The 11387-nt window shown below is 50.7% G+C and overlaps 1 protein-coding gene across 3 annotated transcripts in view; it reads right to left on the bottom strand.

Annotated features, from left to right (window-relative positions):
* Nucleotides 1-11387, bottom strand: part of Dgkz (diacylglycerol kinase zeta) — a 41923-nt gene that overhangs the window by 27908 nt on the left and 2628 nt on the right. The window contains exon 1 of one of the 3 annotated variants that reach the window (XM_031371055.1): nt 2907-3192. The exons of 1 other annotated variant lie outside the window; for it this stretch is intronic. In XM_031371055.1, coding sequence (XP_031226915.1) covers nt 2907-3082 — 176 coding nt within the window. In that variant the 5' untranslated portion in view covers nt 3083-3192. Of the gene's footprint in view, nt 1-826; nt 1255-2906; nt 3193-11387 lie in introns of those variants that run through there. One more of the 3 variants, XM_031371056.1, reaches the window with a different exon arrangement.

Consider the following 11387-nt stretch of genomic DNA (forward strand, 5'->3'; position numbering starts at 1 on the left):
TCTTCAGCCACCAAAGAAATTCAGAGGTCAGACAGGAAAAAAGAAAGGAGGAGGAAAAAAAAAAGATCAGAGAGCTAGATAGTATACTCTTGGGTGGCACCTTATACCAGGGCTTTTCCAGCAGGCACAGACGAGCACACATGCCATGAACTGCCTGCACTCAGTCTTTCCATACCCTCCCTCCAGTTTCTCATTACAGTCATAGTCAAAGCTCTGTCACAGGTACAATATGGAGAGTGCTTGGAAAAGGGGCAAGATGAAGCTAAAACAGCCAACTCTGATTCAAAACTACAGCCACTTCATCCTTTCCCAGAGCAAGAGCTAGAAGGGGGAAGAGATGATTGTCTAGCAGAGGGAGAAGGGGCTATCTTCATGCTATGTAAGAGCAAAGTAGAACAAAATGCTAGGCACCCACAGTCCCAGGAAGTTTAAAACATCGAGTAATTTAACCAGTGACCTGGGGACAACCATGTGCTGTGGCAAATCACAGTGACCACAATCAGCAGATGCCAAGAAGTGGTAGTTGGCAAATAGGTTCCAGAGAAGCCCGAAGGGCGGTGTGACCGCCTCCACCACGCTGGTAAACTGTAGGCTCCGGGAGACTGTCAAAAAGCAGTGGTGACCAGTCGTAGGGTCCCTGGCTGCTGGTGCCAAGGAGTTGGGGAGACTCTGTCTCCCTGCAGGAGGGTTTGGAGCTGACCCTGTCACGGCACTAAGGACGAAGCACACTACTAGCCCGTGCCAGAGCGCGCACCACCCGGACCGCCTGTGCCTGGCGCTTGGATACCCACGCTGGGACAGCCCGTCCCACCGCCGCCCCGCTCACCTGTGCCCAAAGAGCCGCAGCCCCGGGAAGCGCCGCTTGGTCAGGCGCCGCGGCGCCTTCTCGGGCTCCGGACCCGTGTCGCGCTCGGAGCCGCTGGACGAGGCGGAGGCCGACTCCGAGTCGCTGCTCCGGGCCTCGGGGCTGGGGTCCCGCGGCTCCATCCGGCCCTAGCCCCGGCCGGCGGCGGGCCCGCGGGAGACGCCCATGCCGGGCCGGCGGCCGGGGCTCAGCACGCCGGCTCCGCACCGCCCGCCAAGCTCATGGCGAGCGCGCGCTCCGCCCGCCCCGTGCTGCGCGTCCCCGCGCCCCGCTCCCAGGTGCCGGGGAAGCAGCCTCCGCTCCAGGAAGTGCCGACAGCCGCGGCCGCAGGACCCCGCATAGCTGGCCGGGCCTCTGCCTGCCCGCCCGCCGCCGAGCACGCCCCCTCGGCCGCTCCGCCGCACTCGCCCCACGGCGCCCTCTGCCGGCTTCAAGCCACGTCGCAAACCCGTCGAGGCGGCCTGGGGGGCGGGCCTCACGAGGGCACCACCCCCAGCTCCGTGGCCAGCCCGCCTGGATAGGGCTGACTTCCTGGCCTGAGCCGCTCGAGCTCTTCCCAGATGTATGATCCTCCCCCCATGTCCTCCTCCACCAAACAACCTACATGATCAAAGTGTACACACGCGAGGGCGGCTGTCACCACTTCTCCCGCGTCCACAAGTTATATATTGCTCTCTTGCACCCACTCAGCCACTCATGTGCTCTCCACCCTTGGTAAGCGCACCCACGGACAAAAGTCACACAACACTCTCCCTACACACAGCAGGCACGCCCCTCACATGGAATTATCTTCAATCATCAAACTCATACTTTTCTTTCACATTCAGGACACCAAAGTCATTCAATGACCTTCACACACTCACAAAGAACTTCAATGTTCCTCTGACAAAGTCATCCTTCTACAGCTGTTCACAATGGCTTCAACCCTTCACCCACTCCTAACATAGGGAAATTTTCCCAGCACAATGTTCAATGTTCCCTTGAATCCTTTTACCATAAGGATGAGCCATGCACTTCCTACACACTCAAATACACACAAGGACAACAGTTTCAACCTACACACTCATTCACATATACACCCATATAGAAGAAACTATCTTCTACACACAGATATCCCTGAGGGCAGTGGCTACAAGGACCTCACATTTCACATACACATCCAGAAACATTCTTCTTGTTTGACACATGTTCTTCCTTCAGAAGAAGTCACCAGGAGACATACCATCACATACATTTGGGAATCCACAACTCAGGTGGCCTCTAGATGCTGCACAACTGTGCCGTGGAGGCCTGGAAGCCAGTGACCTTGGTCCACCTCCTTGCCAGATCATGCCACCCTGATGCCTACCGTTTCGGTCAGCCCTCTGTTCTAGAAAGCCACATCCTGTGTGGCCTTCCATTTCACCCTTCCCTTTGGGGCTTTGGTAGCCTGTTTTCCAGACCTCGCCTGCCACAAATAGCCAAAGCTAGGGGGCTGTGACCCAGGGACATGCCTGTGATTCTGAGCAACAGCCAATACCTAGAAGCCCAGTACTTTCTCTCATACACTGAGTTTCTAATAGGTCTGGAGAAGCTCCAGACCTCCAGCCAGCAATTGGGGACGAAGCTGAATAGGAAGAGGGCCTGACCCTGGCTTCCTGGGGTACACATGTTTTCTTTGAGGAAGTCATCGAGTGGTTATCACCAAGCTCGATGGAAAAAGCGGGGGATGGGGCGGGAGGTGGGAGCAGCTTGAGGATTCCACTGAGTTTACACAGTCCTTGAATTGGATTTGAGAAAAATCCCACATCGAGTACCACAGTCCTGGGAGGGCTCTTCTCCCGACAACCCCTGCCTTTCTCTCTCTACTCTCAAAGAGAGTTCTCTCTCAACTTTTCCCAAAGAGAAGAAGCCTTCTATCAAATTACCCCAAGCCTGAAAAAGATTGTGCCTCCATGGAATTACTGGGAAATAGTAAACCCACTTCTGCCATTCTTCCACACCATAGAAAGTTCATAGAAGGATGAGGTCTCTGCCCATCCCAGGCCACCCTTGTACCTACTGTGTCTGGGGAACCTCAGCTGGGATCTGTGGCACGTCCCAGGAGCGGGAGCGCCACATCTGCCTCAGTGCCCCTGGCAGCTCAGCTTCTTTCGTCCCCAGCACCTTCGCGGGGCCCAGAGCAGCAGCCACATCGCAGCCTCCCCCGGCGCTGTGGCCAGCCCCCAGTGCGCTCATCCTGCCCAGCAACTCTCTTCCTCTTTCCGCACTTCCTGACGTTGGGGGGGCGGGCGGGGGGGCTTGCTGCTAGAGGCCGGCTGGAGGCTCAAGCCGAGGAGGACCACAGGGCTTGTCGGCGCCTTCCGCTGACTGGGGCAAGAACACTGGCAAGGCACAGAGCTGCATAGGAGAGCAGGGGCAGGTGGGGACAAGTCCAGCCTAGCAGTCAAGAGACAACCCCAGGAGTCAAAAGCTGCCAAGCACCCACTAGACCTGCCTGGGCTGGAATTTACACCCCAGCTCCAGGCCTTTACTTTCCAAATAACAAATAACGTCTCTATATTTCACCTCTTGGTCCTGCTAATGGTCTCTCACTTCATGACTGACATTCCTCGCAGTGCACTGGCTCCAGGTACACAGGCTGGCTCCAGCCTGTCTGTGTCCAGCTCTCTCTTAGCATCTTATATGCACCATACCTTTCAACAGAGCTAGGCACACAGGGTGTATTGGAAATGGCAGTGGATGGAAGACCTCAGCTCCTGTTCAATTTCTCCCATCTGCCAGCAGTATGACCTGGACCAGGCCATATGTCTTCTAAAGTTACCTTACATTTTTAGGAATAGGCCTACAAACAACAAATTAGTGAATACGTTTGTCAGAGAGCTTTGGGGAGCCTCCGTTTTTCTAATCTGTAAAATAGATTATGGTTTGGACTCATTGGGTTGTAAGTGGATTAAATAAGAGGCGAAAGGGTTCATAGACAATTTAGGAAACACTGGTTGGTACATCTTGTGCAAAGAGCACTGTATTAGAGCAGGATGCGAAGAAGCAAGTTGTACCTTCACGGAACCTAGAGCCTAGAAGGGGAAGACAGTCAGAAATAAGACAATCCATGCATGTTAGGCAATGAGATGTTCTATTTAAAAAAAAAAAAAAGACAGAAAGGGGAAGCCAAAATGAAGGGGGAAAGAGTGGCAGTCAGGGGGATTGGGCAAGAAGGTGACATTTGAGGACAGACTCAAATGAATCATGAGAGCAAATCATGTGACCATCTGGAGACTAGCACTGTGGATGCAGGGAAGAGTGAAGTGTAAGTCCCAAGCATGGATGAGGCAGTGCGGCTGAGGAACTAAGACACAGGAGGATGCTGGGAGGGTCTAGAAAAATCTTCTGAGGCTAGACTGCTCTGGAGTTTGAGGCTATCACGAAGGGCCTAGCAAACACTAGTGAGGGCCGCACTTACTCTTTAGTCTTCAGGCAGCTTGGTGAGCATTTGAACCTTCCTCAACCATGATGCTTTATAATTTGTTCTTTAGTTTTATCTGTTTGTTACTTCAGAGAGGCTGAATTTCTTGAGGATAGAAACAGTGTCAATTGAGTTCACAAAGCAGGAACACTACAGAACCTGCTGATGATGCTACCAACTCCCCACACAGGGCTGGCCTTCGCTCTTGTATTCCTCATGACTAGAGCATGGTAGCTTTCAATAACTTACCTGATGGATACATAACTTGACTCATTAATACTCAGCCTAATAAGTACTTCTGGGCCAGAAACCTTACTGAATATATAATTACCTCATAGAATCCTTTAATGACCCTATGAGGTATAGCTTGTTATTTTCCTCTTTTTAAAGTTATAAAACAAATGAAGCCAGGCATGGTGGTGCCTGCTTTTAGTTCTGCCACCTGGGAGGCTGAGGCAGGTGGATCTCTGAGGCCAACCTTCTCTACATAGCAAGTTCCAGGCCAGCCGGAGCTACAGAGCAAGACCTGGTCCTAAAAACAAAACAAACAAACAACAACACACACAACCCACTCCCCAATTATATTTATTTCTCTGTGTTAGGGTATATGTGTATGTGCATGCATGTGTGTGTGTGCGCGCGTGTGCATGCATGTTCGTGTGTGTGTGTGTGTGTGTGTGTGCGTGTGTGTTTATTTGTGCCCCATGTGTGGAGGTCAGAGGACTGTTTGCAAGAATTGGTTCTCTTCTTCCAGCATGTGGGTCCTGAAAAATCAAACCCATGTTCTTAGGCTTACAGCAAGCATCCTTACTCTCTGAGCCATCTTGCCAGCCCTATTTTCCTCCTTCCACATTGGGAAACAGGAACAGAACTTCTAATCTTACTTGTCTAAGATCTTCTTGTGTTGAGATTAATAAGCTAAACCCCTCAAAAATGTTTTTAAAACACACACACACACACACACACACACACACACACACACACACACACACGAATCTAACCCCAGGGTCTAAGATGTCTTATTGCCCTTCTAAGGTTTGAGGGCATGGTCAGGCTCTGCACTCTTTTTTCCAATTGCTGTCCCTTAAACATGTCACCTCTGAGTCCTTCAAGATGGGCTCTGTGCCTGGGCGATGGTGGTGCATGCCTTTAATCCCAGCATTGGGAGGCAGAGGCAGGCGGATTTCTGAGTTTGAGGCCAGCCTGGTCTACAGAGTGAGTTCCAGGACAGCCAAGGCTACACAGAGAAATCCTGTCTCGAAACCACCCCCCCCCCACACACACACACGCACACAAAGATGGGCTCTGTGTAATGTGGCCTATCAAGACTTTACCCACCAGGCCAAGGTCTACTCGAAAAGGAGGCTGTGGCCAGGCCCAGCCTTTCTCTCCCAGGCTTTCTGCAAGTAGCTCCAGCAGTTAAACAGAGGAAGTGGGGCTGGGCTTGTTTTCCATCTGGACAGGCAAAGAGCAGGAAATGGTGCTCCTGGAGGGGAAGCCAGGCCGCCTGGAGGCTTTGAGTCGCAGGCTGACTCCGACTAAGTGAGCAGGGCTACTTTAATTGAGCTCATACTGTACAAAGCTGTCTGTGCCAGCTTTGCAATCCAGGTTGGGTGGGGAGGATAAGGCTGGGAGGGACAGGTGTACAGGGCAGGGAAGGATGCCCTTGGCTGTTCCTAGGACATGTGCTAGCACTGGGGAGCTAGGGACCCCTCAGAATCCACCCAGGTATACGCAGGAAGAACAATTTGGGTAAGAAAATTATTCTGGGCTTTGCTGAAGCCCCTGAGGATGAGGCGTTCTACTTTCTGTGGCCTGGATGAGCAAGTGGGAGCTGGGGAAAAGAAATGTACCAGGCCACCAAATACTCAACCCACGACCTGGACATCCTCTGCCCTCAAAACCTGCCAAGCCTGCCTCCTCGGTCTGACCTTCAGGCTCCTGTGTCCTGACTTCTCTTGCCTCATTGTCCAGGCTTTCCCCAAGGGGGTTTTCTTTCAGCTTCTATCATGCAAGTGTATGCTTTTGTAGTAGATGCTCAGTAAACAAATTTTCCCTATATTTTCATGCTCTCTCAACTGTGGTTCTGACCCCTGAATTTCATTCTGTCTATGCTGCTGGATGCATTGTCTTGCTGTCATGGTGGTTCTTTCTATCTTGTCAGTTGGAGTCTTCATCCCTCAGACCCCAACCCAAGCAATGGAACCAGGAAACTGTAGAGAACTCACAAGCTCATACACCAGCCCTTGTTGTGTGGCTGTGTGCTGCTCATTAACCTTAAGTTGGACCCAATGATCTCTATTTTATTTTACATATTTATGTGTTTATTTTTGCACTGCTGGGATTGAACCTAGGTTCTCTTGGATGCTAGTGTTCTATCATAGTAAGTTATGCCCTCAGCTCTGTATGGGGTGACAAGGTCTCAGTTTGTAGTAGCCCATGGTAACCTCAAACTTACTGTGTTTCCCAGGCTGGCCCAGAACCTCAAGTAACTCTCCTGCCTTAGCTTCCCAAGCACTAGGATTTAAGGGTAAGCTATCTCACTCTCACTCAGCTCTATCCAGACTGTATCAAAGATCTCCTCTAAATTTAACAGTTTCGTTGGACTCTGTCCCTGATCTTGAGGTTTTCATTCATCCCTACGGCATGTGGGTTTTTTTGTTTTGTTTTGCTTTGTTTTGTTTGTTTGTTGAGACAGGGTTTTTCTGTGTAGTCTTAGCTGTCCTGGAACTCACTCTGTAGACCAGGCTGGCCTCAAACTCAGAAATCTGCCTTTCTCTGCCTCCCAAGTGCTGGGATTAAAAGCATGCTCCACCACTGCCCCAGCTAAGCCGAGTGTTTTAATAAGCACCTGCCAAGGGTCAGCACTTGTCAGCATTCTCACCCACAGTCTTACCCTGGACACTTTGTTCCCAACCATCTTGTATCTTTAGATTTGTACACGTAACTTTTCTTCTTATGACACTGTTGAACCCTGTGATGCTCATTGTGCAAGGATATGAGCTCAGTGATTTTTCTTTTTAAATAGATGTTCAAATGGGTTGAGCGTTTGATGAGAGGAGTAGAGAAAGGGAAATAGGCTTCTTGGGACTGAGAGTTTAGCTTAGTTGGTAAAGTGCTTGTCTAGTATGCACTAATCTCTTCCTATCTCCGTCTCCCCAGCACAGATTGTAGGCACTCACCAGCACACTTGGTTCTTCATGCTTGTGTGTGTGACAGTCATTTTATTGGTGAATCCTTTGCCTTGAGACCTGTGAGTGTTCTGTTCACCAATGGACTTGTGACCTGCTACATTCCCACTTCTGATTGGGGCTGGTTCACCTTTCCTTATGCACCACCTGGTGATCACCCCTACCCATGAAGCCACCTTAACCATGTCAAACTTACTTCACACAGCTGGTCCACACAGAGTACTGCTGCCACAAATACCTAGACTCAGTGAATCTCTCCCCTCTGCTTCCAGAGTAGCAGAGTCTACACAGATCACCACACGTAGAGACCCAGAGGTTTTCTGAAGCCTAAGTCCCTCATTAGCTCTGAAGCCTGTGATCCAAATCCTTGCGAAGCCCTGGGGAGACCCCACCCTCACTGAGAGGATGGGTGTGCCTTCGTTAGGATGCAGGTGCTGCTGGTGACAGGTGGGAATTGAAGTAAGCCCTCCTGGGTGGCTTTATGAAAGGAGTCTTAGCAGAGAAAAGGCAGGGCTCTCTTCCACTGGGACAGGGAATACAGTACTAGGATGGGCAGCTTAGCAGTCGGAGGTGGTTCCAGACTGTCTTCATCTGGAAGACACTCTGCCTCCATTAGGATCCAGCACTGAAGATAAGAGGGTGCTTGGATGGCACTCTCTCTGGTTTAGCAGGATCTGCTCTAAAGTCTCCCTTCTGGCCCCAGTTTGGATTCTACAAAACCCCTAGGGCAGACAGGTAGGTACCTGGGACTCCTCCCACACCCTGGTAGAGTCACAAGCTCAGATTTTAAAGAAAGCTTTCAGTCCTTCACTCCCTGTCCCATGTCCCATTATCCTTCCCAGATACTGGTATAGAGCCAAAAGAAAAGACCCTCCAGGTTGAAAAGCCAGGCCCTTGGAAGCCTGTAAGGTTAGGGGAAGGGCTTTGGAATGAAACAGATCAGATAAGTTTCTGCTGTGTGATCTTAAGAAATTTCTTGACTTCTCTGAACCGCAATAGTCCATGTCAGTGGCCTTCGGGGAACTCCAACCCTACTCTGCACACCTTCCCCACCAATCATCTGTGGATCTCAAAAGCCTGCAAGAGTCCAGTCTCTTCCCCACTCCCTTCCACCAAAGAGGTTTCTGAGCCTGGATTGACCCTTGTCCTTGGGCCTGGCCCTTTATGGCTCTTCTGAATGCCCTGATGTGAAAATGTACTGACTGAGACAAAAACTTCTTTGGCCCTCATTTCTCCCGAAGCACCCCTGGGAACCTCCTCAAAAGCCACAGCTACCTCCAAGCAACCTTGGGCATACTCAGTGGCTTATGCCATCTGGTATTTGAGCTGCTGGGTACACATCCTCTGGTGAAGCCCTCTTCTGGGCCGCCAATTGCTGCTAGAAGGCCTTAGAATGAGTCTATTCCCGCCTTTGGACTCTGCGGGCACTGGCCTTTCATTCCCTCTTCTGCGTGAACCTGCCACTGGAGGAAAGAGTTCCGGTCAGGGCCCGGTCAGGGCCCGGGCTCCCGCCCTTGCCAAGGAAGGAAAATTGACGGACCCCCGGCTTCCGGCTTCCTTTGGCAGTAGTCCCCTCCCTCCCCCTGCTCCAGCTCAGTTCTCTGCCCCCGGTTTTTGCATTTTTAATTCGGGACAGAATGTGATCTCTTGCAAGCTTCTTGCTTTATCCTGTTGCTATTTAAATTACAAATCGGCCCCATCTCCCTGTCACTCTAGGGTTATTTTTAGCTTCTGGTAAATAGCAGCAGGGAGAGTAGGATCAGGTGCCCCTCCCTCGAGGAGCTGTGTCCCCGCGGCTGTATGCCCGCCGCAGGGGGCACCCTCCCTGCCAACTGGCGCCACTAGCCGTCCTGGGAGGGTGGAAGGGAAAGGGGGCAGCGGGGGCTGGTACATGCTCAGTTCATGCTCTCAGTCTCTGGCTAGCTCTGCTATCCTCAGTTCCCACTATCATTGCTCAGAGGCAGCTTCCACCATTCTTCCTGGACCTCCCTAACCGGTCTTACTCTAACGAAAGACCTAGGGGGAGGTTCACTGCTTCCCCTGGAATCAAGAACTGTATGCCCCTTGTCTGTAATATCCTTCAAGCCATACTACTTAGTGGATACTATTGTTCCCATTTTCCATATGAGGAAACAGGGTTAGAGGTGAAAACTTCCCAGGCTCAGAGGGGTCAGAGCTGGTTTCCAGGAACTCTCAGACTCTCAGACCCCAAGCCCATGTGCATGTGTGTGGAAAAGTGCTGCCAGTCTTGGAATGTTCTCTGCCTAGGTGGATGGCCGCACCAGAGTGCTTCTAGCATGTTTGTGCCATCCCATCTACTGGGTCATGGCTCCAGGGCATCATCTGACCCACTGCCTGATTGTGTAGGGTCCTGTGAGCTAAGAATGGTTTCTACATTTCTCGAAACAGGAAGTAGCAAAAGAATAATATTTTGCGACAGTGAGATGACATGAAGTGTGAAGTTCAGGGTCCGTTAGCAAAGCTTTAGAGGAAGCCAGGCGCCCTCATTCCTTTACACACTGCCTATGACCGTTTTCTGTGCCACTGGCAGGGCTGAATAGCTGTGACAAGGAGCACATGACTTACAAAGCCTGAAATATTTACTGTCTGGCCTTGTACAGGATCCTACTTTTGTCGAGGAAAAGGACTGAACCCCATAAGTCCATGTCAGGCACTGTCAGCAGGGCCAGAACTCCTGGGCCATGATAGAATGCCTGTATAGGGATACCTCTGCCAGCCACACCCAGCAAATAATATCTACTTTACCCTCTTTTATCCAGAATCATTCTCTTTGGCTTCTCCAAGGTGAAACAAGTGGTTTTCAAACTGGTTGAACTACCAGAATTATAGGAGAGCTTTATAGGTCCAGATCTAGACTCTAACCCGAGTCCAAGGGTTTAAGAAACCATTTTATTTTTTATTTTTTTCTTGACGTCTTCACCAGGGATTGAACCTAAGATCCCACCCATGCTATGCAAGCACTTTGCCATTGAACTACAACTACAGCCTTAAGATTACATTTTTGGAGGCTGGAGTGATGGCTTGGATGGCTTGGCAATTAAGAGTATGCACTGTTCTTTTTTTTTTTCCCCTGGTTTTTTGAGACAGGGTTTCTCTGTATGGCCCTGGCTGTCCTGGAACTCACTCTATAGACCAGGCTGGCCTCGAACTCAGAAATCTGCCAAGTGTTGGGATTAAAGGCATGGGCTACCACTGCCTGGCGTGTACTGGTCTTACTTGAGTAAGACCCAAGTTCAGTTCCCAGGACACATGTGGTGGTTCACAACCACCTGTAACTCCAATTTCAGGACATCTGACCTTCTCTTCTGGCCTCTTTAGGATCCTGTACATACCTGGCATGGAGGTTTTCTCTCTCACACACACAATTTTTTTTTAAATTCATTTAAAAAGACATACTCAGGTGATCTAGTTTGGTACTTACTGGGCTTAACACTGGCGGTGGTGCACAAACCCATATCCCTCATTCCCTCTGTCTTCCTTAGCTGGAGTTATTGCAAGAAGTCTCTTGAACCCAACCCTAACTGGTTTGTACTTCTGGCACTTGAGATACCTTCTCTCCAGTCCAGATACACATGTGAGACATGAGGGCTCTACATACTGTCCTGCCTTTTTCGATGGGATTTATTGGAAACCAGGTCCCTTTTAACCCAAACAAAGGCCTACCTTTCTCAAATCCTAACTTGTTTTGTTTGCTAGCCTCTAATGACTCTGGAAAGAGCCCAGAGGTACTTCTCAGCAGGCCCCTTCTCCCTAGAAGCTTCTACAGTCCTGCTGAAAGCCCCTGTGGTCCTCACTTGCGTCAGAAGCAGCTGGGCCTCGGTCCTGCTTCCGCTTGCACCCCCCCTCACCCTCATATTTCATTGCC

Source organism: Mastomys coucha, unplaced genomic scaffold (genome assembly GCF_008632895.1).
Source record: "Mastomys coucha isolate ucsf_1 unplaced genomic scaffold, UCSF_Mcou_1 pScaffold15, whole genome shotgun sequence".
Classification (NCBI taxonomy): domain Eukaryota; kingdom Metazoa; phylum Chordata; class Mammalia; order Rodentia; family Muridae; genus Mastomys; species Mastomys coucha.